The sequence below is a fragment of the Hypomesus nipponensis genome, chromosome 1 (genome assembly GCF_054491055.1).
Source record: "Hypomesus nipponensis isolate SF chromosome 1, ASM5449105v1, whole genome shotgun sequence".
Taxonomy (NCBI): Eukaryota; Metazoa; Chordata; class Actinopteri; order Osmeriformes; family Osmeridae; genus Hypomesus; species Hypomesus nipponensis.
In genome coordinates this window covers 1,828,846-1,856,511 of record NC_140361.1, presented here as the reverse complement: position 1 = coordinate 1,856,511, position 27,666 = coordinate 1,828,846, and the positions used below count along the sequence as shown (strand labels likewise).

Sequence of the window (27,666 nt, the reverse complement as noted above, 5' to 3'; positions counted from 1 at the left end):
TTGGTATGACTAAACTCAACCCAATCACGGTTCTTTATCAAACCAACACGTATCCTATTAAACACCCACAAGCATTCATAAAAGAATGTGTACACAGTTTAATAATTGTCTCCTTCCATTACTTCTACAACGTAATATCCCTCCTGGTTATCACAAATTAAAGGTTAAACCACAGAATATTCAACCCCCTCTTTAAAAATAGGAGAATGCTCAACTATTTTCACACAGGCACAACGGCAGCTGCACTATTATACCAGCTTGTTCAATCAGGACCAGTAGGTGTCTGAGGGGAAACCAGACTAGCAGTCAGAGGCACATGATCCCCTGTGGTATAGAGACCCTAACTGACAGAGGGCAATGCCTGAGCCAACAGATAGTACTGACAAGCCCTTCGCGGCCCAGTTGTCCAATGTTTACCTCAGCATCTTGGCACTGTTCTGCTTCAAACTCTTTGTGAAGATAAGCCTAAACTTACTCACCTACTTCTATGTCATCCGTGGAAACCGAAAGGAGGCTGCCAGGATATCTGCAGAGTTCTATGACTATGGTCAACGACAGGGTGAGTAAAACTGTGTCATGCCTCTGTAGTGTTTTAGAACCATACATACGAAGATAGATCATGGCACTGGATAGATCATGGCACTGGATAGATCATGGCACTGGATAGATCATGGCACTGGATAGATCATGGCACTGGATAGATCATGGCACTGGATAGATCATGGCACTGGATAGATCATGGCACTGGATAGATCATGGCACTGGATAGATCATGGCACTGGATAGATCAGGCACTGGATAGATCATGGCACTGGATAGATCAGGCACTGGATAGATCATGCACTAGGAAAAGAATACATCACAATGGAAAACACTTATTTGTTGGTTTTCATACACAGTCACTAATCACTTCCTCTCATGCATACTCTTGCATTTGGATGCTGCCTTTACAGATCTTGGTTTACGCCACAAGTGACCAACAGTAGTTGTTACTAAAGGAATAAGGATAATGTGTAAAAACGAAACATACAGCAGCAGTGGCTGGACATTTAGTGTCGTCCCCCGATGTATTAATAGAACACAGCCATGGGGTCCCACCCCTTGGCCTACTTACTGTTGGTACTCAGCCGGGGAGCTGGAGGGAACTGGAGGGATTGAGTGACAAGCCCAAAAAGCACGCGCAGAACCAGAGTCTGTTAGCAAACATCCATGTTCTCTGTGAAGAATGAACAGCTAGCAGCAACCTAGATCATGGTTCTTAGACGAGGCACCTTAAAGTGATACTGTTGGATATGATACCACTCTTCAGATAGCAATTTATTTTGGGGAAAAGGTTTAAGGTTATTTGAATGAAATGGAGGGAAATGGCGATGCTGATGATGCTGTGTGGAATGCTTGTGGAGTTATTTTGGATATTGATTCAGGTACAGCAGGTCTATCTGTAAAGTGGAGTTAGCCTACAGTGCTGTTACATAATAGGATGTATCTAATATTTGTCTGTGAATATCATTAACTTGGTGATCCATGTGGCTGATTCTACTCAAAATGTTGCATGGACTGTGCATATATAACGGCAAGCAGTAAAAGAAAGATAATTTTTTTATTGATAAAATGTTGCTGTTTAATTACAAATGTTTATGTTTGTATATTTACTAAACATCTCTATGGTTGTGTTTGTTTCAAAAGTGTAGCACACCAGTCAATGACAACATCTGACGTTCCTCTGCCATAATTCTGTTGGTAATCTGAGTTGATACTTGTTGTTTGCAGTATTTGTTGATGTTATTCCTGTTTCAGGGTCCTGGGCCGACCGGTCTCCTCTACATGACGCAGCGAGCCAAGGCCGACTCCTCGTCCTCAGGAACCTCATCTTGCAGGTCAGCTGCTCCCGTGAACTGTGAATGTGTGAGATTATTGCTTTTGATCTACTTCACTGAACTGTGAGTCGCTTCCGCCGAATATGTCACAGTTGTGTGTTGCTCTTAATCATTTGTGTTTGACATACGAAACACATACAAACTTGTTAAATACAGACCGTTCCTTGACTCAGACCTCCGAAATAACATTGATCCTTGATATTCTGCTGTTCTTTCAACATGCCCTCATTGTGTGAAAGTGTCAAAATGTGAAAACAAAATGTGAATATACTTCCATCGTATTTGCTTGAATCTACAGGGCCACAATGTGAACGTGCTCACCATAGACCATGTGAGCCCCCTTCATGATGCATGCCTGGGCAACCATGTAGCCTGTGCCAGGCTCCTCATCGAATCAGGAGCCAACGTGAGTCCCTCTTAATCACAACCCAGACACCAGCAGATGTGACCAACAGCATGTTCATGACACCGAGTAGATTCTCTCTTCATCGAATGGCAAAGAGCAAATCTAAAGAAATTCATCTGTCTAACACCTGAGTGCTCTCTCCTCTCTGGATAGTCTCCGCGTCACGGTTAAGTGAAGCTGACACCCCACTGTGTGCAGGTGAACGTCACCACCATAGACGGGAGGACCCCCCTGTTCAACGCGTGCTTGGTGGGCAGTGGGACCTGCACAGACCTGCTTCTGGAGAGGGGGGCTAAGCCCCAGGCCCCGGTGTTTCAGCCCTCGCCCATCCACGAAGCCACCAGCAGAGGTACTCTCCACAGGCAAAACGGCTGAACTGTGCATTTATTCAGTAAACCTAATGGAAATAGAAGGTCAAAACAAAAGTATACAATGCACCCAACCAAGCATGGTCACACACTTAAGACCCTGCTTAAAAGAAAAGATGTCTCTATTATTTAACTTTTTTTGCTATTCTACTTGACTATAACAAACAATGTAACGCATTCATTTAGCAGACGCTTTTATCCAATGCTTCACATAGAAAGGGGGGTATTTGAACCTGCAATCTTTCCAGCCAAATGCTACACATAGCTTTACCCAAACGGAATCTAATCATCTCACACTAAATTAAATCGTATTTCTGTTGCATCAAGAGCAATGTCCCAGAGGGCTTCACATACGTCCATAGCACTGCACCTAAACCCACCCAGGAGTTCCTGACTCCCCCTGTCCCTGTGTAGGACACAGTAAGTGTGTGGAGGCTCTGGTGGCGTGGGGAGCGGATGTGGACATGGACATCCCTCACCTGGGCACGCCGCTCTACACCGCCTGTGTATTCCAGGAGCTGGAGTGTTCCAGGATGCTGCTGAGGGAAGGTGAGGTCCGTCGCAGTTCGTCCTCGGTCTGCCTGGCATCATAAACGATTTAACTGGGTGCTGCCTGGCTCTGTTGCTTCGATCCAAAGCTAACCTATGATCTACTGATTGTTTGGTCGATGAGCTGAATCAGGTTGGTTACAAATAGGGTTGAAGCAATGACACCAAAAAAAACTGCAGGAGTGTAGTTCTCCAGTGTGTGGGATTGAACGGCCCTGATTGGACAGCCCTGATGTGTCTCCTCACCACAGGAGCCCATGTCCAGAGAGGTAAATACCTGGAGACGCCCCTACACGCCGCAGCCCAGAAGGACAGCACAGCCATGGTGAAGATGCTGCTGGATTTTGGGGCTGACATCAATGCCAGGAACCTGGAGTTCCAGAGGCCAGTGGAGGTGTCTCCTCCTGGTAGCTCCACAGAGAGCTTCCTGATGCTCTACGAGGGTCAGTTACCAAGAACTGCAACATGGAATATCTGGGGTTAGGTGTAGCTGGGAGCACAGTGATTAGAGCATTTTACTGCAGATCAAGAGATCGCAGGTTCAAATCCCCTTTATATGTTGCTCAGGATCAATGTGTTTGTGTCGAAGTATAAAGAACAAAAACAGAGATTTTTATATTAAATACCATCTCCAGTGCTAGTTTGTTTTGACTGTATTTCAGAAGAAAAAAAGTAAAAGGTTAAACTTATTTTACCAGTCGATGTTCTGCTGTTGTCCCACTTCTCGGTCATCCCTCTTTCTTCCCCCAGTCACGCCTCGCCTGCTCAGCCAGCTCTGTCGCCAGTGCATCCGAGAGAATGTCGGCCGTGATCGGTTCCACCTGATGTCCCGACTGCCTCTGCCCAGTCCAGTCAAAAACTACCTGCAATACAGATAACGCACCAGCACAGAAAAATAAGCATCGTTTTCTGTTTGCGACTGACGGACACTTTTTGTTTTTGTGCAGTTGACTTACCGAAATACTGTATCCTATTGGGATTGGAATTAATCGATATGCACAAGACAGTAAAACGTATTTCAAGGGGGAAATAGGCCACGTCTAGAACTTCAAACAAAGTTAGAAACGCGACTTGTGCACATTGCATAACCCGGGCCAACAACTTCCGGTAGCTAGCAGTTGCACATGATGTCCATGGTTGCATTCGTTCTTTAACACAAAATTGCGTTTTTTAGTAGGAGTTTGGTTGATCTTCTCAAAATGACCTAAAACGATGTTCATAGGATTCTATGTTGCTGCCCTTCAAAAAAAGGTAAAGGGGGTTCAAATTGTACGTTTCGAGCTACGTCGACAATTATGAAGGTATGAATTGTCTAACTCGCACAGTAAGTAGCTAGCCAGCTAGGTTATGTGATTTGAGCGGTAACATTAGCTAGACTAGCTAGTTAGCCATTTTTAGCTACATGATAATGTAATCAATTATCTGATTGTCAGCTTGCTTGCTAGTCATTAATGTTAACAGATAAATAATTGGTCTGTCAAATATATTCCCTATGGATAATTTAACATTTGGATTTCGAACAAAAATCTGGAAACGGGAGCGATCCCGTTCCAACACGGAGTTGGAGAAGTTGCACACTGACTCAGAGTCTGAGTGTAGGGTTAAGATTTCTAGACCTGCCTATTTATTTCCAGGGAATAAGTAGACCTAGCTATCACTGTCGTGTGCATAGAGCCAACTGCTTTCATATAGGTGTTTTTATAAATAAGGCATAATGAAGTGCTGTGATTGTATGTTTCTGCATTCTGGGACTAGGCTATTAAGGACAGTATTTGATGAAATAGAGTGCTGTGCAACAGTTAAATTGTTTATATGTTTATGTATGTGTGCACATGCTTTCATAGACGACACACCACCGTTTTGAAAACTGCTGCACGGTGTGGTCACAACATGAGAGGGTGTCCTGGATTTACCAGTAAACCGCTTAAGAACGTGGTCATGTCTTGTCTTTATATACCCACTAGATGGCGACAATGCTTATGTTCGCTCTGATTCACCGCGAAAGGGAGAAGAAGAGAGGCCGTTGTCATGGAGTTGTAAACACTAAAATGTCTACTTATCAAAAATGGAATTAGCTGGCTAGCTAGCTTTCTATCTAGTAAAGATGATTCATTAGTATTCGATTAGTTTCCTTAGTTTATTTACAGCTCTTGCGTAAGAAAGTACTTAAAGGAAAACGTTTCAACGCAAATACTGTAACTTTGTAATGGCATATCAACAAACTCCTAAAAGGACAGGGATACCACGAGAAGTACTGAAGTGGATACAAAGCCTTGACTTGTCATTTTCACCAAAGAATTTGCGCAGGTAGGCACATAATAGGTGATATTCCAGTTGTATAAATCAAATATACCAGTTACTTAGCTTTATTTGATCAAATATAATCTCTCAAAAAAAATGTTCTTATCTCTCCTCAGAGATTTTTCTAATGGCTATCTGGTGGCAGAAATATTTTCCTGGTATTATCCAGAGCACCTTACAATGCACTCGTATGACAATGGCACCTCTATTGCTACTAAACTGGGTAACTGGGCTCAAATAGAGAGGGTAAGTCCAGTGTGAACGGCCAAATAACACCACACAGAAAGACAGTGAACATGGTTCATTTTTCGCTGATACTCTAGTAGTCCCTATATGGTATAATCCATGTGTGCCTCCACAGTTTCTACAGAAGGAAAACATACAGCTGCTGAAGGAAGCTATTGATGGCAGCATCCACTGTAAACCGGGAGCTGCGGAGCTGCTGGTGCAGGAGATTTACACAGTATTGACAAACAGGAGGTAAATCTGCCAAGTTAACTGGAGAACAGTATTGCTGGCATGGTCAAACCTCTGATCTCTTATTTTGAAGTAAAATGCCCTTAGACCCCCTATTTCCATTACTTAACATTTGCTGCTTAAACCCCCCCCCCACCCCACCCTCCCTCCCCAGGATTAGAAGCTTCCAGAAGGACGAGCTGGACTTCTCTGACCGAGGGTACCAGGAGCAGCTGCCCATGGTGGCTCGCTCCACGGCCTCCAAGGCCATCAAGTCCAACCTGCGACTGAGTGAGCTCATCGCAGAGCCCAGCATCACCACCAACCAGAGGAAGGTGCAGGCCATCATCCACATGCACCTGGAGCAGAGGGCAGCGGAGAGGGAACAGAATCCCAGTGAGTGTGCATGTAGATCTATGAATCTGAATCCCAGTGAGTTTTGATGCAGATCTCTGAATCCCAGTAGATCTGCATGTAGATCTCTGAATCCCATTGAGTCAGGATATAGATCTCTGAATCCTAGTGAGTCTAAATGTAGATCTCTGAATCTTAGTGAGTGGATGTAGATCTCTGAATCTGATGGTTCACATGGGCGGGAGTCAGTCTTTCTAGTCAAGCTTTGAATTGATGAGGGTTTCATTTTTTCCAAGATCTTTTAATACAAGCGTGTGAAATGATTAGGAAAGTGTCAGCCAGGCTGGAGACCCATTACTTAGTAGATACTGTACACTGTGTCCAGAGCGATTCAACAGGAAGCCCACCTTAGGAGCGCTGGGGGCTTCACTGCCGCCATCACATCGCCATGGAAACACGGACCTGGACACCAGCGGATCAGTCAGCAGTGGAACAAGTACGTATGTACAAGCTCAATGTACACAGAGTTATTTCTTTTCTTTTGAGAGGAAATAACATATATTTTGTGAGACAATGACATGAGTACATTTTCTGTTTTTCAGAGTCTTGTCCCTCATCCGTCAGAAGCAAGCCCCATGTCTATTTCAAGGAGATTGAAGTGCGCCAACCAAAGAGGCGCTCCGTGTCCAATTAAAAAAACACACCGTGAGATTTAACTCCATAACTGTCTGTATATGTTACTATATGTTCACATTGAAGTCCTCTAAAGATTATATAGATATGGTGAAATAATAGACGATATAGTAATTCCACAAAGCCTTCATGTATTATCAACATAAGTAGTTTATTTTAGTGTTTTCTGATTTTCAGGCTTTCCTAACATTGTAGACAAATTTAATTAAGGATACAAGATCATATATAAGATCATATAGAATACAATATATTTGATATAAATCAGGTTAAGCTATAGCAGTATGGTGTGTGTCACCAGTCACATACCACAGTTGGAAACAAAATGATGTTCTCCCCACGATGTTGTACACCGTTCTACCAGTAGGGGGCAGTGCTCTGTCTGGTTTAAATCATGGGCGTTGCAATCAAAATCGAAGGCAGCATCAGCAATAGATTTGATAAATGTACATAACTGAATGGCTCTGGTTTTTCACATAAAGGATGTGAAGGGATGTCGGTGTGTCTGCATGTAGAAACAGTGCAGATATATATTCTCACACTCCACTACAGGAATGGAATGTTGTAGAGAATGTCAGTGAAACGCAGTGATTCTTTTTCTAGTTCAACCCACACTACTTTCACGTGCATGTCAATGTTGTGTCTGATACTGTTTATTACAGCTATAAGATACGTTGTGTCTGATACTGTTTATTAAAGCTATAAGATATGTTGTGTCTGATACTGTTTATTACAGCTATAAGATTGACATCTGAGCTTTGTTTGAAAAGGTGTCAATGGACTTTTCTTCAATGTTTCCACTGAGAACCATAAATACTTTCTGGATATAACTTTTATTTACATGTTCCAGGTCTCCTGTGTACCTGCTATACACATGTGAACACAGACATTCTTGACTGTTGACATTGTAGTCCACTGGCAGTATGTCTCTCAGACAGTGCCCAGGGATAAGGATAACCAGGCTTAGATTATCAGGCGAGAAGCCTCTCGTCTCAAATGTTTACCTGATCTTTTAGCTGCCACAGCTGTCGTGACGAAACCATTTTAGATATGCCCATTTCCCAGACAGCCGTTTCCAAGCCAAATGGTTTATCGTGGCGGTATGTTTTAGAGGCATGGTCCATGGGCTGATATCAACTTTAATTAGTGGTAATGACATCTGTTATGTCAATGTTGTGACAGTGTTTATGTAGGCCTAGCCGGGTCATTAGTACTTGCCACAGAGCGCAATTAACTGTCACAAACACATTCTGTGCATAGCTTTCATATTTAATTCTGTAGGTTAAACTTGTTTCTTTTTGATCAAATATCCGATAATATGACAGTCTGTATTTACATCCAAATATGGTCAAAGTTCTAACCTCTTCATATAATGTAAAAAAACGCTCTATTAAACCTCTACTATAACCCTACCTCCCTCTCAACACAGCGGTAGCACCACACCACAATTCTATTAAAATGACACGTTTCACCTATAACTCGTTTATACAAATAAAGCTGATTGTTTTTTTCCTGCTGGGCTGAAGGTTTTAAGACTGAAGTTTCTTTTGCTGTGTACCTGGGATAGGAGTAGTCCGATTAGCGCTAACTGAAAGCATGCCCACTTCGACTGAAAGAGCTTAGCAGCTCCTCCTGTAAATCTCTCACCACCCTGTGGTTCTCAATTTACAATTGAGCTGTAAACGTACTGTAAAAAGATGACAAGATGATAAGTGTTTTTGGCTGCTGGCCCAGCAGCCCATGTGGTCTAAGAGGTTTAGCCTGGAACAATGATGTGTTGATATGATCTATACCAGACTCTCCTGACACTGATAATTATCATTTTATCGGGAACACTTTGTTTGAAGTAGCCTCTTGTGAAGTTCAATGGTGCCGTATATCCTTAATCCTCTGTCAGTCAAAGCAAAGGACATTATGGACTTTTTTTAATGTATTTTTAAAGTCACCTACTTTAGGCCTACTCATATAAATACAATCTGCAGTTGGCTACTAGGCTATCTATTTTGAAATAAAACACCTTAAAAATGTATCATGCCATGTTTCAAATGTGCGGTTCCCGTATTAACCACTGTCTAGCTATACCACAGCCTATCATTCTCAGTTCCCCTGGTTAAAAAACCAACAGATCTACAAATTACCGTTTATTGTGAAGTATTTTATTCTTTAAGTGCTTTGCATTGTAATAGATGCAACTTGAGTCATGTATAGCACATCTTACCCCCCCCCCCCCCCATCCCGGTGTTTTTGATAAGTGTCTCACTTTAAAACTAGAGCTAAAATAAATCTTCTCCGGTACACTAGGTCTTGTTGCCATGGTTGTCAAAGGGAACTGCAGTCTTAAGCAGTTTAGCTTCTCTCGCTAGTGGGCTGTAAACGTTGACCTCCTGAATCTTCCCGTGTTGGCTGGCTCATTGGACGCAAACACATTTTAGCTCCCAAACACCTCTCTTTATGGTTGCTTAGTTATCACTGTTGGAATTTTATTATTTTTTATTTTGGGGGGGTTGAGTTTAACATTAGCCAATAACTTATGCTACTGTATGTAAATGCAAATTGTTCAAGAAACCATGTAGTAGACTAGGCCCATATTAGGCAACATGAGCGAAGCATTTTTCTTCAACAATTCAATATTGTTCAAAATGAATTCCCTAAACACTAAATAGCCGAACCAATATAATCCCATTTTATTAAATTTGTCAATTTAATATTAAGCTAACGTTCTAAATAAAACCCAATTATTGCAGATAAAGCCTCTATCTCATTTTTTGTTTGTTTCATGTGTATAGTGAAAAAAGGGAGGGTCTGGGGTTAGAGGGCTGATGTTTTTATTTATTCCATATCTGTCCGCCTTCTCTATTGAACAATATCTGGGGGTCGGTTGCTATGGCAACTAGCGAGTCGAACATGCTGGGGAGCGAGGAGGAGACGGTAATAAGCTTACTGTGAGCTTCTTTGGCTCCTTCTGTTGATGAGCACAAGCGCTGGCAATATCATTTTACGTACACACAAACACACACAACACTTTGGCCTACAGTAATAAGCACTCACGCGCGCACGACATAATTTAGTCATGTGTAGCCTACTCCTATATGCGTACGTAGGCTACACCTATACAATTAAGAGACGCACATTAACGCTTGGTTACGCACAAACGCACTTGCACACAGACTCTCGCTCACACAGATCATTCCATGCGTCTGAGATGCCAGCTAGCTGATGAGAGATGCACTCTGCCTAGATACCCTCACTCTCTGTTTGGCCATCTGGCACCTCGTTCCCTCCACGGTGCTAGCCACCGTGCTTAACACAGCAGCAGTCGTGGGAGGGGCGGGGTGGGGGTGGGGGCGCGAGAAGGGGGGGGAGGGGGGCGCGCGAAGGGGGTGAGGGGGGGTCAAAGCTTTATTGAAAGCATAGACAGGAACAAGTCTAGCCAGGGGGTATCTGAGGCTTGTGAGCTAAAGGATTCCCCAAAAGAAAAAAATCCCCAACCCCCACAGCAAGTCTCCCACCCCCATTAACAAGGCTGTGTGAGGCAGTGTTATCCAGGCCAAGGGCGGGGTGCTTTGTGTCAGTGCATGTGTGTGTGTGCCTGTGTTCTGTGTATATGTTCTTTGTATGTGTTCACTGTGTGTGTGTGTGTGTGCTGTAGCATCTTTCACAACAGATGCTGCTGTATTTGCTTACAAATAACTGATGAACAGCTCCTGTTCATTTGCATATTTTATTAAATTGTTATTTATTACATTTGGTTAAACAGAGACACACTGTATTAGTTGGTAGTTGCAAGGTGCTCTTAAGCACTCTTCATCTACAAAGGCTTCAGATTTTTGAGTTTTCTGGAAATGTTGCAGTCTCACTTGGGATAGTAATTAACAGCAGAATATTGCAGGGTTTTTAAGGTGGAGTTTTTTTTATAAAGATTTTTGGAAAGCATGGATTGTTCCATTCATGCTGTAAATTATTGCAAATCTAAGATGTGTAGATTGCACAGACCTCCTTTATTTAATTAATCCAGGAAAACAATGACTCTTATTTAGGGACTTGCTTCTCTTGTTGGTTAGTTGTAACTTATTTAACTTCTTTTTCTCTCTTTGTATTATATTATTGTTGCTTGCTTTCCTACAGGTACACTCTTGCGCTTTTGAGGTTCATGTTGTTTAATTGTAACTTGTTTCAACTACATGCTCTTATGTTTCTTCCCATTGGCACATATTTGTTTTTCACAATGTATGCTTCATGTTTTGGCTACCCACAATGTTTTCCTGTTGTTCATGACCTATGCAGTTTTTCAAAGCTCTCTCTTGGAAGTCGCTTCGGATAAAAGCATGTGCTAAATGAAGAAATGTAATGTAAATCAAATTTCATCAAAACAAAAAATCACCCAAAACAACACTACAAATGAATTTGGAAGGAAATGGTCTTATATCAAAACATTGACGGACCAAAGACAGCTGAACTTGGCCCAGGGGATGAGGAGACCTTCCCTTGGACAGTGGCCACAGAGCAGAACCTCAGATAACTCAACGTGGAACGTCTTCCACAACGCCCCCAAGCTACAGTAACGACAGGGACTAAATTGAGCGACTCCTTATTCTCTCAATAGCAAAGTTAAATATAGCCAAGCATTGTGAGGAGCTGGCGAGGAGGAGTAAGCCTTCCCTTGCGTGCGTTCTCACTGCATACTCTGCTGTATAAAGGAATTTAGGATTTGTTTACTTTAATTTGTTAACCTTTTTCTCAGACACCTCTCAGCCTGGTAAGAATGATCAGCTGATCTCAGATTTCAGTTTTTGGCTATGATGTAACGTCCTGTTACATAATGCTCTGCATAGTTAATAGTCAGCATGTGATCCTTTTACTTTTCGTCACTTGTAATCCATTTTGGTTTCACTTAGTAACAGCGGAGCACGCTACAGGTTCTCACCTGCATGCCTGAATGTCCGCTTGATTCCACCTCTCTACGTCATTCCATATCATGGCATTTCCTTTAAGGCAGGTCAACCTCACCAATCTTTCTCATATTTCAAGAATTATGTTTTTTTTTCTAGCATTTATCCATCCATCCGCTATCCATCCATTCATACATCCATCCATTCATACATCCATCCTTTCATTCACACATCCATCCTTTCATTCACACATCCATCCTTTCATTCACTCATCCATCCTTTCATTCACACATCCATCCTTTCATTCACACATCCATCCTTTCATTCACTCATCCATCCATCTTGTTTTGGGGGGATTCTGTTTCCTTTGTGTTAAAGCAGGCTGAGCTAGAACACAAGTATTTCATTATGTTTTTAATACACAACGATAAAGTTGAAACTTAACTTTAACTGTCCATCCATCCTGACGTCCCTTCTTCAGAGTAGTGCTGTAATGCACCGTGCTACATACACTTTATATATACTCAAACTACATCCATACATCCACACAGACATCCATACATGCATACACGCATACATTAATACATACATGCAAAAACGTGATAACAATCCCATGACAATGTCTTTGTCATGATGTAATTGAATCTGTATGACTAACAAGATTAGGAGAATCCCTTTTCTGATTTCGGAAAATCTTTATTTTTTCCAGTGAAGGAGAGGTTCGGTTAATGCAGCAGAACATAGCCAAGGGGGCTGACAGGCTGAACCATTTTCTCAGAAGAAGAGGGGTTGTCAGGGTGGGCTGGGTATGGCCTGGTGGGACACGTCTCCAGAGAAACACCCCTCTCTTCCCTGGTCAGAGTGTGAGGATCTGTTTTCATAGACTGTGTTCTAGTCCAGATTCTCTGCTTTTTGTTGGTGTATTTTTTCCTCTCTGAGCACCTGCACTGGCAACAGTCTCCACCCCCCTCCCCTCACACTCAAACTCTTCCTGCCCACTACTGAGACCACCCTTCGCACCCCCCTCCCCCCCCCCCCGCTCTCTCCGCTCCTCCTCTCCCTTCCTCCAGTCTCTGCTAGAGACAAGCTTTTAAGCACTCGCCACAGTGGCTCGCTATGGACAGCGCTAGGCAGGTTCAGTGACCCCTCACAGTATAGCGACTTGACTGAAATCAGTGCTGACAAACGCTCTCGCCACCTAGAGGGAGAGTGAGTGAGAGAAGAGTGCCCTGGGGACTATCCGTCAGCTAATATCAGAATTTTAAATTACAGGGTTCGAACCTGCAAAGCGAGGAGCTTTCTTAACATATCTCCAGCCAGTCCACATCTAGAATAGCCACGATGGAAGAGGACATGGAGGAGGGGCAGAACCAGAAGGGTAAGAGAGAATGAGCAGATATTTGTAATAATGTGGATGGAAATGCCATTTCAGTTTGTGTGGTTTGTCTTTATTTGTGATTCGTCTCAACAATAACTGCTTCTGGCTGAACAAAAAATTTGGTTGAATTCTTGTAATATGAAAAGCTGTTTTTTGGGGTGATTCCTTTGTCCTTTGAGTGTATGCTTATCTGAGGTGTGTGTGTGTGTGTGTGTGTGTGTGACTGCTGTCGAGGCTGTCAGAGGGGTGTGAACAGTCCCTGTGAGGCTTGCCTGTGAATTCTCAGCGAGTGTTGTCTTTGTGCACTGCATAAGGCTGCCATGCCTTCAGATCAGGGACATCAAAGAATAGGGACCTCAACTCAGTCTCTGTCCTAATAAACCCCATTGTCTAAAAGTGTATAAAGAAGCTGCTATGAAATAAGTGGATTTGCATTGTCAATAGAAAATGACGCATGACCGAGGTCTGTTTCTCGTTCATCTTCCGAAGCCTATTTGCAGGCTTTGTGTTGGAGAGATGCTGCTATTTCTAATGCAAACCCCAGCCCCCACCTTGGTTCCACAGTGTATGTTATGCATTTAGGCAGAAATAGGAGTGTTTTAATATATTCATGTTTGCCAGTGCCTAGGTTTGAATATCTGAATTATTTTAAATGGCCATATTAGCTCAAATGGTTTGTTACATGAAGAAAAAAATACATATCTATATCTATACATGCATCTTCCCCTCTCTCCCTCCTCCCTCCCTTTCTCCTCTCTCCTTCCTCCCTTTCTCCCTCCATTCTCTCGTCCCCAGGTTTGCTGCATGTGACAGAGCTTCATATGTCTGTGCTTGTCTCCCCCTCGTCCCCCTCCCTCCCTCCTCCCCTCCCCCTCCTCCCCTCCCCCTCCTCCCCTCCCTCCCTCCCTCCCTCCCTCCCTCCCTCCCTCCCTCCCTCCCTCCCTCCCTCCCTCCCTCCCTCCCTCCCTCCCTCCCTCCCTCCCTCCCTCCCTCCCTCCCTCCCTCCCTCCCTCCCTCCCTCCCTCCCTCTCATCATTGCTTCACACTGCCCGGCATGGGAGGGAACTGAAACAGTTGCCATGGCGTTGTCAAAGTCTAGTCATTATTCCTGCAGCTACTCTCTTTCGGCTCGTTTCTGCACATGACATTTTGGTATCCTGGGCACCGTGTAGTGTGTGTGCATGTGTGTGTCTGTGTGTGCGTTTGTGTTTGCATGTGTGTATTCATCTGTGTGTTTGTGGGAGACATGTGTGTCTGTGTGTGTTTGTGTTTGCATGGGTGTGTGTGTGCCAATAAGCTGAGAATGCTGGGCGTTTCTCACTTATTGATGCAAAGTGCCGCCTGTGTTTTCTACTGAGGTAATGATGATGTAATTGACATCATCGGATCTTTTTGTTGGCTGTCTACATGTTTATGGTCCTGTCACAATAGTGTCCTCAAACATAACACAACATGTCACAGATGACTGTCACATCTTGGATTTAATAGCTCTCAGTCGCCCTCTAAAAGATAGGCTGTGCATTCCCACAAACCGTGTCAGCGCGAGCCTTAAAGCCATTCTGCGACTGTGGGTCACTTTCCTTCCAAGAATGTTTAACCAACTGAAAGAGGCTATCACGCAAGCTGGCCCTGCCTGCCTGTCTTGTGCTGCACACAACGTCCGTTCATCCGGGTGAGGAAATGGCTAACTATCTATAATTACTTAGCTGAACTCTTTTGCGGTGCTAGCAGTGGCCTCCATGGCCCAAATGTGGCAAAGTGGCACATCCCTCCATCGAACCTGGAGATGGATTCATAAAACATGCAGATGAAGCAGCAGTGTCCTTGAGGCTGAGTGGGCCAGATTAACATTCCTCTCTGCTTCCTCTCTGCTTCCTCTCTGCTTCCTCTCTGCTTCCTCTCTGCTTCCTCTCTGCTTCCTCTCTGCTTCCTCTCTGCTTCCTCTCTGCTTCCTCTCTGTGTGGACTCTCTGAAGTGTTCTGGAGTCAGGATTCAAGAGCACAGAACTTGAACTGATTCAACACTTTATTAAGATAACACTTTATTAATCACCAGACAGGGATATTTGGGGAACATGCTGTCATCGATGAGGATGGTGGCATTTGTGTGTTTGTGATGAGAGATGTTTGATTAGATGAAGTCTGCAAGGAGTTATTGAATTATCTAACCAAGTTCAACAGTCTTTAAAAGTCCAGTGGATGACATGTGGAATCACTGAACACTGTGTTAGAGAAGTGACTATTTATGTAAGTTCTAGGGCAGCGTTCATATAGTGCATCTTGTCCACAAGAGCAAATATTTAAAACCTTGTTCGGGGGTTGGTATTTGCAGTTGGGTGCACCCATCCAAACCCAACCACACAAACAAGCAACATTCATCTTGACATAAAGTCAAGGAAACACTGCACGTTACATTGATGTTTCCATACATGGAAACATTTTCCACCACATCTTGTGTGAACTGCTTTAGCTGTTGGCTTCCAGTTGGCTGTTTTTGCTTGAGCGAGCCTCTTCACATCTCCATGGTGAAGCTGACAGATCTGGAGCTGGAGAGATAGGAGACACAGGTCAGCCTGTTACTATGGAGGGATGTTACCGTTACTATGGAGAGTTGCTTTAACTTTAGAAGACACAAGAGATTTAACACCATCCTTTTTGTTTGAACAACAAACGACTGCTTTAGTTTGTCAAGCAATCAACTCAGGATTTTTTTAATACTCCATCCTGAAGGTGTTGTGTGTCTTTGGGTTCCATCTTTAAAACAAAATTTGTTTCGATTTTCTTTCAAATAGTTTACAGGATAAATTCGTGCTTATTCACCCCTTTAATGTAATTTACAACAGAGAATCTACCGTGGCCCTAAATGACATGACTTAATTACAAAGACAAGCCGATTTACGAGCACTTTCTGTGGGTCGTCCCACCAGGACAGAACCCTGCTACCTCACAGGGTCGTCCCACCAGGACAGAACCCTGCTACCTCACAGGGTCGTCCCACCAGGACAGAACCCTGCTACCTCACAGGGTCGTCCCACCAGGACAGAACCCTGCTACCTCATAGGGTCCTGTCCCACCAGGACAGAACCCTGCTACCTCACAGGGTCGTCCCACCAGGACAGAACCCTGCTACCTCACAGGGTCGTCCCACCAGGACAGAACCCTGCTACCTCACAGGGTCCTGTCCCACCAGGACAGAACCCTGCTACCTCACAGGGTCCTGTCCCACCAGGACAGAACCCTGCTACCTCACAGGGTCGTCTGGGGTTCTCTACCCATGCCAGGTATAAACAAATCAGTAACCAAGCAACCCAACAGTAAAATACCAGTCTAATAGTATTATCCACTTCCTTGTGTCCTTAAAAAAAACTTGTTTTCTGATTTCATATATTTACCAAAAGACTAGACTTAAAAAGGACACCAACATTTTTTGATGGTAATTGCATCTTGATAAGGAGGATTAGTCCATATGTTGATATTTATTAAGCAGCTTAAGAACTCAAATAAATCGGCGTGATGAAAAAAGACAGGTAGGTGTCCGTGGTAACACACACACACAGTTTGCTAAGGCCTTTACTCCGTCCTCCTCTGAGGCTGCAAATCTCAGATTATGAGTCAGATGCACCAGGTGGGGCTCTGCTCAGTTCAGCTGTTAGCCAAATGTAGCGCTGCATGCTACGTGCCGAGCTCGTACCTAGCAACAGGGGACAAACCAACACCCTGACAGACAACAAAAGCTCTATTACACCAGTTTTTGAAACAGAAATTTAATCTGACTTGTGTCAATGGTTGTAGTTATCTCTTAATTAACAAGGCAGAAACTGGATGGACCACAAGGTTTATTTAAGCGGTGTTTTAGGGCCATTTCCGTTGTTATCTGCCTCAGATCCGAATGGAAAAATTACGAGAGGCACACCTGTTAGCATTGGCCGAGCCAAGAATCCTCTCTGCAAGGGATTGGTTCCCCTTCTGTTTGATCAGTTAGATAAAGCTCAAGGATGTGATGCTTTGACAACTCGCGGCACAATCCAAAGCAAACACAGGCCATATTTTGATTTGAAAAACAGGATGTTGAGGAAAAAAAAAAATCCTATTTCACATGCACATCTGAACATCCAAGAGCTCTGATTTTGTGTTTTGCAATTGTTGGTGAGGTAAAAGTTGAGTGTAAATGTGGGGTAACTAGTCCCACACTGTGATCTCAGACCAACAGTCTCCTTCCCTAACCCACTCTCCCATGTCCTTAGTTCCTGACCCCCAGCCCAGAGGAGGTCAAGGGAGTTCCACCAATTGTTCCCTCGCTTGTCCTGGATAGCGCTGTCCGGCTTCTGAAGGCTGTGTCATTGTTATGAACAAGATTAGTCACCACTGCAAGTTTAGATCAGAGATAGGAGAACAGCAGGCTCTCACAAAACCGGATAATATCTTGAAGGGCTTTTGCAGTTGACTCTCAATCGACATTTTGGACCTTGTGGTTAAACCGCGGAGATATACACTGGTAGAGCTTAACAGTCTCTGAAGACTTCAAAAAGAATTCAGACAAACGCTAGCTTGATAGTACATGTATCTCTAACACACATTATCTCTAACCCTCACTCCACGAGGTACATCACTGCAGTCAAAAGGCCCGTCCATGTTAAGTAATCATGGATTGCTTAAACCCTTGAAAAAAGAGAGAAAATAACCTGAATCAAATCTGTGCCTGCTCCCAGCTCTTAGGCCCTGGCTGCCCTGCCTTTCAGCCCAGAGGGCTAATCTGTGTGATGGGTCTCATTCACTATTGTCCCACTGAATTTGTTGACATACAGTAAGTGGGTCATGGCTCTGAAGTGCCTGGCCTATTCTCAGATTTTGCGCTGCGGTTGACATGGCAACCATACTGGTTGATTAAACATGCTCAGAGGAGGGGGGGGGGGGGAGGGGGCTGTGAACCTGCCCGCTCTGGGGGGAAGAGAGCCGAGCGGAGGAGAGGTCACACAGCCCATCCCTGAGACGCACACACACCCCCCACACACACACACACACAAACACACCCCACACACACACACAACCTGCTCCAGCCCAGGCACAGCTCTCCTTCACCCCCCTCCACGGAAGTCTCCGGGCCCTAGGATCTAATGATCATCATTATATGCTAGAGTCTGCCTTGCATGCACACACCGCTAGACACCAAACCAAACGCCCAGCCCCTCCTCCCCCCACCCCCACCACCTTTTCATGTCTGCCTCTCCTTCTCCCTCCCTGGTGGTGTGCTGAATCTAACTGCACCCTGCTTCTCCCTCCCTGGTGGTGTGCTGAATCTAACTGCACCCTGCTTCTCCGTCCCTGGTGGTGTGCTGAATCTAACTGCACCCTGCTTCTCCCTCCCTGGTGGTGTGCTGAATCTAACTGCACCCTGCTTCTCCAGCTTTCCCTTTAGTGCTAATTTGGGCGTCCGACTGAGTCCTTTGTCTTCTGGAGTTACTTGTATCCTGCTGTCTTCAGGACGGTTCGGCGGATGTTCTCATTAAGAGGGGTGACTGACCGTGACATAATAGTAACCTCCATTTTTCGGAGAGTTCATGGGATAGAGGATATTGAAGAAATGAATGGTTGTGTTTGCGTGTGCGTTTGTGTGTGTCTCTTGCCTGTCGGACATGACACTGACAGATGGGAGAGAGGTGGGAGTTGGGAGGGGGGCTGAGAAGGGGGTGTCCTTTCTCTTTGTATTAGAGAGACGCCTTCTGTTGATTGGGTGGGGTGGGGGGGGATTTGGGGTAATGGGGAAACAATAGAATTCACTTTTTAAAGAGGGGTTTGTGTGTGTGCTGGGGGGGGGGGGTTATATTCATTGATCTTTTATTAGTGGACTAAAATTAATCCTTATGATTGGTGATTTTAATTACATGTATTCAATGATTCCCCTAAGTTGAAAATGTAATGAAAAACAGAACAAAGAAAATGACAGGACTTGTGTTTCGATCGTACCTTACACTGAGATATTTATCTCCCCATTCCTCAACAATGTTTAAGAAAATTGATATTTATGATGTTAACATGAATTATAATATAAAATAGTCACAATGGCAAAAGCGGGCGTGGCAGTCATGTCCAACATTAATAATTGACTCAATATCTACCAAAGTAGGTTTGCCTCTGAATCAAAGTGTTATTGTAAAGACAGTGACTACAGTTTATGTAGCATACATCTTTGTTTTAAATCGTCTTTCAACCACTCAAAAACAGCACAAAGGAACAAATGCAGTCTCCCTCGTTAACCAATCTGGCAAAAGCTGATTTGAAATCAGTTTCACATTCAGTTTTCACTTATCAATGCAATCAAATCCCCACGGTGGCTAGGCCTCGCTTCCAATGGGTCTCCTGCATCTCAACCCTAAGTTCAGACCGTGAGCGGTATTTGCATGGCACCGACTGCTCATTAAGCAGCCGTCTTCCACGTCCAAGGTAATGTAACACTAATGCAGCGAGCTTAAATAATGCATGAAAATGTTTGGCGCTGTGCCGTGCTGGCGCTAAATAATGGATCAACCATTCTGCAGCTCCTCTCAGTCAATTTACACACTGGTTGTCATTTCCAGCGGCTCACATCTCACAGTGTGAGTCAGGATCAATGGAGAACTGAGAATCGGATGACGGTTTTGCTATGCAGGGAGGAGCTATCCGTTTGTCTGGGTCTGCGACTCACCGTTTCATCTTTCAAACGTCTGCCTTTGGGTGCCAACATCAGATATTGTGATATTGCTATACCTAGCTGTAATTATCCATGTTTAACAAAGAAACTAACCAAAAAAAGGCTGACGGAAATAGGTTAGCCTATGTTTTATTAATTAGTCTGAGTTTTATTGTTCTCAAACAGCCCTACGCACGCTCTCATTCGGGAATCTATATGGGAAACGGTGTGACCAGCCCAATAGTTGTCTTCCGTCAAATTAGCACCACACAATCAATAAAACCTCATTCTCCTTAAATCAACTCCTTATTCCTCCCAGTGCTAGCTTCACATCCATATCCGTTGCAGTTTCCATGGTAACAACATCCAATTTCCTTAGTCTTCCGCAACTAGCTAGATTACTTGTGGAAGTTAGATGAGCCAGAAGTTACACTAGTGTGTTGCTCTGTGTTATTAACATATATTGCATTTCGTTATAGATCCCAACAACTTTCTTTATTTTAGCACAAACAAAATAATCGTTCAACACACTGGAACAACAAGGGCCAACGACTCAACATGAAGCCCAATGAATGGCTCGTGTAGCATTGATGCAATAATCCACACGAAAAATTCAAGTTATAAATAGGAAATCAAGGTTTTAACCAGAGATTAGGCCACTTGGCAGTTCATCCTCTGAAATTGATTTATATTTCCCTTTAATAGCCCAATTAAGGGACACTAGTTTCAATAATGCTCAGGTAATAAAACCTTGAATAGGGACATGACACAAATCATTCACTTCAAGGAATAGTTCAATTACACCCGCTCTCATAATGGACCCCCCTCCACACACACACCGTTACAGCCCAGGGTAGACAGCTGTAGTCGACGACCCTTTTCATCGTTTTTTCCCGCTAAAACCGATAAGATCGTATAATGAAGATATCACTGCTCTGAAGCGATGGGGATACTTGTGTCGATAACGGCACAATCGAATACAGGATTACATCTGCGTGGACACATAATCTTCCTTGCTGTATTGGTTCGTTGCTCAGCAAGTCTAGCTGGCTCGAGCTGCTTGGTATTCAGTGCAGGTTCCACTCGGAGACAGAAGCCGCGCGAGTTGGAGGGCTCGCTCGTGCTTATGTTTTCGCCTGGCAGAGCTAGAGCAGATCGCATGACGACGGTGGGTGAGAGGCTGGGAGGGAAGGCGGGAATGACCGCAATCATTGTAACACGTAATTTATCGACGTCCTCTTGAATTACATTAAAATTCCATTGCGTGGTTGCAGATTCTTGAATGAAAAAGTAAGAGAAAAACGGAGCAAAACGTGACCAGAGATGCAGATGAAAGATAATTAAATAATGTAATCATTGGTTCTAATAACGATGTTAATGCTCCAGAGAATTCTTCCATGAGCATGAAATTACATTTGCGCATTTCATTAACTGTGCACACAGTAATTTTGACAGATCACATTAGAGTGTTACATGCAGTTAAGAAGAAAAAAAAAACTCGTTTAACATTCATTTCTAGATTGGAATTCAAACTGGGATCAACATGAGCCCAAATTGGCTTGGTGTGATATACAGACACAGATTCCAATTGTCTGTCTTCACAATCCACACAACTCAGACACAACACACACACACCCCGCCTCCACAGTGAGCAGTGTGACAGTAAGCAGAGCAGTGATGACTCACCCTGCAGACGCTCCTGTTGGATGATGATAGGTTCGGCGTAGGGTTCAGGTCAGAGGTCAGAGGTGACTGGTCAGAAGATGTTCTGCGTCAAATTAAGACACTCGTGACCGTCTGTTGTTTAGCCGGCCTTCTCCTCAGATCTGTTCCAGAACATTAATCCAAAAAAAAGAATTTGGAATTGTGCTGTCTGTCTACCTCAGGGTTCCATTACTCGCCTTTTGTTTCTAAACATGCACTTCTTACTTGAGTTATCTATTGACTGACTGCTAAATCTTCTATTTTTCTGTCTCTCTCTCTCTCTCTGTGTGTGTGTGTGTGTGTGTGCCTGTTTATGTGTGTGTGTATGTGTCTCTCTGAATGTGTGTGTGTGTGTGTTCAGGATGCCTGGAGTGCTGCATCAAATGCCTGGGCGGGATCCCCTACCCTTCTCTCATCGCCACCATCCTGCTGTACGCTGGCGTGGCCCTGTTCTGTGGCTGTGGGCACGAGGCCTTGTCGGGCACCGTCACCATCCTGCAGAACTACTTTGAGGTGGTGAGGAGCCCCATGGACTCTCTGGACGTCTTCACCATGTAAGTACGCCGCCCTCTGGGCCCTTTAGGTCTCAGACGTTACTGTGAAGGTCTAAGGACATACAGTGTGTTCGATGTCTAAGGACAAATGTCAAATATATATTTAAGGACAAGTATCAAAGCTCTGAAGGACAGCGGTGAAACTAATGATGTGACGTATGAGACAGGGAGTAAGGTGGCTGAGCAGTTGAGCAGTTATGGAATCGGGCTAGTAATCAGAAGGTTGCCTGTTCGATTCCTGGCCGTGCCAAATTATGTTGTGTCCATGGGCAAGGCACTTCACCCTACTTGCCTCGGGGGGAATGTCCCTGTACTTACTGTAAGTCGCTCTGGATAAGAGCGTCTGCTAAATGACTAAAATGTAAATTCATCAGTGGAAAAGACACCGTGTTGTTTAACCATGCTTCCCCCCCCCCCGCTCCCCCTCCCCCCCCCCGCTCTCCCCCCCCCCCCCCCCCCCCCCTCCTTCAGGATTGACATCATCAAGTACGTCATCTACGGCATCGCCTCTGCCTTCTTCGTGTACGGCATCCTGCTGATGGTGGAGGGCTTCTTCACCAGCGGGGCCATCAAGGACCTGTACGGAGACTTCAAGATCACCACCTGTGGACGCTGCGTCAGTGCCTGGGTGAGCAGACGACAGCCTTCAACACAGCTGGGGAGGGAAATAAAGGAGTTTCATTGATTGATTCCAGTTGTTCGTGAAAGGATCATTATGTTGCTGCTGTCCTGGGTGAGGGACAAGGGCGCCAAAATATAGAGTTGCTGTTTTTTAAGTACTGCTAGACTAGGCCAGGAAACTTTTACATTTTTACGCAACATTGAATGTGACTTGTTGTCCTATGTGTGTCGTCCTAGTTCATCATGCTGACGTATATCTTCATGCTGGCCTGGCTGGGGGTGACGGCGTTCACCTCCCTTCCTGTCTTCATGTACTTTAACATCTGGACCATTTGCCAAAACACGACCATGCTGGAGGGGGTTACCCTATGCTTGGACCCGCGCCAGTATGGTAAGCAAGGAGACAGATCTCTCTGTCACTCTCTAGTTTTTTTTCTCTCCGTTTTCTTCTGCTCTCTCTCTCTCTCTCTCTCTCTCTCTCTCTCTCTCTCTCTCTCTCTCTCTCTCTCTCTCTCTCTCTCTCTCTCTCTCTCTCTCTCTGTCTCCTTGTTTCTCTCTCTCTCTCTCTCTCTCTCTCTCTCTCTCTCTCTCTCTCTCTCTGTCTCCTTGTTTCTATCTCTCTCTCTCTCTCTCTCTCTCTCTCTCTCTCTCTCTCTCTGTCTCCTTGTTTCTATCTCTCTGTCTCTCCCTTAAATCACCGCCCTGGCACAGTTCAAGTACATTCATGCCACTGGTGGAAGAACACTTCCCTCATAAATCTCTGACAGTGTTATTGTCCACAGGTCACACGTCACAAAACATGTGCACTGATATACTTGATGTTCCAGTGCTGACCATAGCATGTCTTTCTTTTCAGGGATCGTGCCAATCGCTGAGGCCAAAACAGTGTGTACTAGATCTGAGAAGTTTTACAAGATGTGTGAATCGAACGAGGTGGGTACTTATGTGACAGACCTAACATGGGGCCACATACATTTCTGTTATTTCCCTGTATTTGGAAGGTAGATAAAGTAAAACAAAGAATCTATCATACTTAAAACCCTGCACTTCTGGTCCTAGATTATCAGCTGTATTTTCTATATGATCTATTTTATGTCGCTTTGGATGAAAGCGTCTGCTAAATTGATAAAATATGAACGTCAATGTAAGTTTCTGTAGCCTCACCCTCCTCTCCTGTTTGTGTTCCAGCTGGATATGACCTTCCACCTGTTCATCTGTGCTCTGGCTGGGGCAGGTGCTGCTGTGATTGCTATGGTGAGAGACTTTTAAATGATTTAAACACAAACATACTGTCCTCTACTGCTCAACTCGACCATAATAGGTTATAAATAATATAATTATGTGGAAATATGAAAGCTATTCTACTGATATTGTTGAGTGGCTTCTGTGGGAGAGTGACGTATCATCTGGTGAACAGTGGAATCAGAACATGACTGCGTTTGTGTATGTAACCTCTGTAGAATTCATCTGACATTCCTTGAGTGAGAAAGTTTGAATTCAGTAAATGTTCCTAACTTTTTTCCCTAACTATTAGTCCCAAACTAATTAATTTACAAGGCTGTGATTTGATATGATCCCTGTCACTATTGACCATAATAGATAAGAACTACATTGAATTATGTGAAAACACGAAAGATACAGCTGTTATCGTGTGTGCCACTGGGGCACGTTGGTGGTAGCTGTGTTGGCCTTTGGGAATGGCTGGAAGGGAGGTAGTTTGGCGCAGTGGATATATGCTTTCCACCCTCTCTTTCTCACACTCTCTCTCTCTCTGTACGAGACGCTGGCCATGTCACCGTGTTGTCATGGAAACTGAGAGAAGAAAGGGCCGGTGCTTGTTGGAAACATCACTCAGTAATTTGTGGAGGAGCCATTTTCTAAGAAAGAGAATGGACTCGTTAGTCAAGGATAATTGCAAATTGAGAGACACGGCCTGGCGTTTTTTTTCTCTCTCCGTCTAAACAAATGTCTGGGAAAATTAAACATTTATCCACTGAAGCACAGACAGTCACCAGCAGGGGTAGGTCCTTAGACACAGACTGGAGATGTTTTGTTTTTTACCTACTGAAGAAATCCTTCAGTTTAGATCAGATAATAACGTAGGTGCTAATCAGCCAAAACAATCCACATGATGATAATGAAGTGTATTGTCTGGGATGGATAGTAGGGATCCAGACTCACTTCAAATCAATCCCCCTGGTTGGTCATTGTCAATACGTGATGATGACGAGGAAGATGGGAAAAGTAGTTGTAAACGATCCCTTGTGAAAGGAGTGGCAGGATTTACACAATGCATTCACAATGGAAGGGTGTTTCCATGGAGCCTCTGCTGCCATGGAGACACTGGGGCCAGGCTCACGACAAATACTGCTCTGCCACCTGGTGGTGGAGTCAAGTATTACAGCCTCCCTGGCACTTCTGTAACACAAAGCCCATGAGGTTAGGAAAACAGGCCAGATACTGTTCAACAAACTGTTGAACTGCCACAGCATGTCCGACCTGACTGACTGACTGACTTAATGACTGAATGATGGAATAGCTGTCTGTCTGAATGACTCACTGACTGACTAACGGCCCGGTTTGCGCCCCCTGTCGCAGATTCACTACCTGATGGTGCTCTCAGCCAACTGGGCGTACGTGAAGGACGCCTGCAGGATGCAGAAGTACGAAGACATCAAGTCCAAGGAGGAACAGGAGCTCCACGACATCCACTCCACCCGCTCCAAGGAGCGTCTCAACGCCTACACATAAGACCAGGGAGAGGCCTGTCGCTCCCACTCCATCCTCCTCCACCCCTCCTCCACCCCCCTCTCTCTCTCTCTCTCTCTCTCTCTCTCTCTCTCTCTCTCTCTCTCTCTCCACCGTCCCCTCCTGAGGGGGGCTGGGTGGCGCTCAGGGCCCTCGCCACCGCTGATGTCACTGGTGCGTCATGTGACATAGTGGTCCGGGGATCCTTCACCCCTCTCGCCCCCACAAACAGCATTTCAAACGACAACAGCCCCATTCACCTCTGTCATGGACTGTCACGTTATTATTAGTATTATAATTATCGGTTGGGTTATTGTTGTTGATAGTGTGTAGTGTAGTTTTACTATTGTGTAGTTTGACGCTAGTGTAGGATGGAGTAAAGTTTAAAAGTAGCCGTTTATTTTTGTATTTTCTTTGTAGGATATTCTTTACGTCCAGTAATAGAATTTCTTTTTTTTTTATTATCTATTTTCTTTTTTACTGATAGAAAAAATGATTTGATCTTTATTTAGTTTTTATGTACTATTTATTTTTTTCATTCATGAGGTGGTCTGTTGGGGCTTAAAAGGGTTTCAAGCACATTTCTCATGTTTGTGTATTAAAAAAAGTTTCATTTTCAAGAACTGTATTTACGTTGATGAACGGGGGTAATCTGTTTTGAAGACTAAAAATATTTTCAATCTCACAGGGCAACTATAAAAAGCATCTCTAGCCTTTTGGATAATGTAGCAGTACTGTACTGCCATGAACTGGGATGAAAATAACTTGAAGTGAAAGGAATTAGAATCTTACAATTGTTTTTTGTAATTGCAGTTTCACAATAGCATGCCAATTTAAGGATAGATACCAAAATGTTACACGAGAACAGATATTATTTGCTAGCTGTGCCAAGCCTGTTAAACAGGAAACTTTGACCTCGGTCAGTATCAAAGACAGGATTCGTCATTAAAATGATAAACTATGGACTATTTTATGATATTAGGAAAAGCTATTTTCGGACAGAATGGCTCCTTGTCTTGAATCCAGCCACATAAGCACATGCAAACATCTTTTCATAACCCCTTTTTTATTTCTTAAAGGTGAACTTTATAAATACTAGAATGAAACAAGTTTTTGCAGATATCTGTAGTGTATATATTGATATATAAATGCATACCTATATGTTGAGCACTTCAATATCAGGACGATTCATACGAGAATGAAAAGAGATCACTGTGGTTAAATCCACAACTCATCTATCAGTCTTACTAAAATCTTGACGATAAAAAAAATTCAGTTTGTTGGTGTTGTGACACTTTTTGGATGGGCTCCTCTGATGTAAGAAAAAAGTGTCACAGTAAGTAATTTTGTTCATGACAGTAAAAGTCTGATTGTCTTGCTTACACGTCATCATGCCATAGGACTACAAACGTGGCCTATCATTTCATTGCCTGGCAATATTTGTTTTGTCAGTACTTCAAAGAGCTAGTTTTGTGCACTTATTTGACCATTTCTGTGCTCTCTCTAGGTGTAAGCGCATTGGTGTTCAACTCTGAGTTGGATAACTGTACTGTTAGGTAAAGACTGTGAATTTAGATGTTTTTTTGTGGCATGGACATGCATTAATGGTATAGTATTATTGACTCAAACGTCATTTTATTTCACTTTTTTACACTTATACTGTCTTGCTGGGTCAACCCCTTGTTTATATGTGCAGTACTAAAACTCCCACGCTTACCGCATTATGCTGATGATATTAGACTGTAGTATTTGAGTCGTCTCTCTTTAGTTGTGTGATGGGCTTTAAAACCATGTCTTAACCTGATACTTGGACCAGCGTGGCTTCTTCTGTGACGACCTGACAAGACAAACGCTTTCTGCTTCTTCCTCGTATTAGTCTTTTGTACTTTCACCAAGAATGCTTAGTAGCAGGCTTATAATTGATTCAGTTTTTTTTGTACATACATGTGCCAACAGCTTGAAGTGGATTTCCTGACCTGTAGGATCAAATTTGCTTGCATAAATAAAAATTCACTTGTGTACTTGTTAATAAATACACCTGGGTCTCGCATCTTTTTTTCGTGTGCCAATATGTTTTCAGTCGTTCGATTTTTGAAGGCAGATAA

At 43.8% G+C, this 27,666-nt stretch overlaps 3 protein-coding genes and 1 long non-coding RNA gene across 9 annotated transcripts; 3 read left to right on the top strand and 1 right to left on the bottom strand.

Annotated features, from left to right (window-relative positions):
• The first annotated feature begins 301 nt into the window (after positions 1 to 301).
• On the top strand, positions 302 to 5,135 carry asb5a (ankyrin repeat and SOCS box containing 5a). Of its 2 annotated transcripts, none has more exons than XM_084695979.1 (7): positions 302 to 559; positions 1,798 to 1,877; positions 2,176 to 2,283; positions 2,482 to 2,632; positions 3,066 to 3,200; positions 3,452 to 3,643; positions 3,951 to 5,135. In XM_084695979.1, the coding sequence occupies exons 1-7, from the start codon at positions 358 to 360 to the stop codon at positions 4,076 to 4,078; spliced, it is 996 nt and encodes a 331-aa protein (XP_084552105.1). In that variant the 5' UTR covers positions 302 to 357; the 3' UTR covers positions 4,079 to 5,135. The 2 variants fall into 2 exon arrangements, with proteins under 2 accessions (XP_084552105.1, XP_084552185.1); XM_084696059.1 differs by lacking the exon at positions 302 to 559 and adding an exon at positions 1,190 to 1,424.
• Positions 1,620 to 4,299, bottom strand: LOC146301808 (uncharacterized). Of its 2 annotated transcripts, XR_014753318.1 has the most exons (6): positions 4,157 to 4,299; positions 3,896 to 4,063; positions 3,478 to 3,658; positions 3,131 to 3,232; positions 2,557 to 2,680; positions 1,620 to 1,895 (listed from the first exon to the last, which is right to left on the bottom strand). It is a non-coding gene; the product is annotated as an uncharacterized LOC146301808 (long non-coding RNA). The 2 variants fall into 2 exon arrangements; XR_014753316.1 differs by having other exon boundaries at positions 1,620 to 2,680; positions 4,157 to 4,285.
• On the top strand, positions 4,312 to 7,711 carry spata4 (spermatogenesis associated 4). 2 transcript variants are annotated; one of them, XM_084696575.1, is made up of 7 exons: positions 4,312 to 4,451; positions 5,433 to 5,507; positions 5,618 to 5,747; positions 5,863 to 5,981; positions 6,133 to 6,353; positions 6,697 to 6,807; positions 6,914 to 7,711. In XM_084696575.1, exons 1-7 carry the CDS (start codon positions 4,429 to 4,431, stop codon positions 7,003 to 7,005), a joined length of 771 nt encoding a protein of 256 aa, XP_084552701.1. In that variant the 5' UTR covers positions 4,312 to 4,428; the 3' UTR covers positions 7,006 to 7,711. The 2 variants fall into 2 exon arrangements, with proteins under 2 accessions (XP_084552701.1, XP_084552615.1); XM_084696489.1 differs by lacking the exon at positions 4,312 to 4,451 and having other exon boundaries at positions 5,214 to 5,507.
• On the top strand, positions 4,312 to 27,596 carry gpm6aa (glycoprotein M6Aa). 3 transcript variants are annotated; one of them, XM_084696275.1, is made up of 8 exons: positions 4,312 to 4,451; positions 13,163 to 13,268; positions 22,000 to 22,192; positions 22,664 to 22,820; positions 23,051 to 23,204; positions 23,670 to 23,746; positions 24,002 to 24,067; positions 25,412 to 27,596. In XM_084696275.1, exons 2-8 carry the CDS (start codon positions 13,232 to 13,234, stop codon positions 25,562 to 25,564), a joined length of 837 nt encoding a protein of 278 aa, XP_084552401.1. In that variant the 5' UTR covers positions 4,312 to 4,451; positions 13,163 to 13,231; the 3' UTR covers positions 25,565 to 27,596. The 3 variants fall into 3 exon arrangements, with proteins under 3 accessions (XP_084552401.1, XP_084552309.1, XP_084552483.1); XM_084696183.1 differs by having other exon boundaries at positions 4,366 to 4,501; XM_084696357.1 differs by lacking the exon at positions 4,312 to 4,451 and adding an exon at positions 10,476 to 12,753.
• The last annotated feature ends 70 nt before the right edge of the window (positions 27,597 to 27,666 follow it).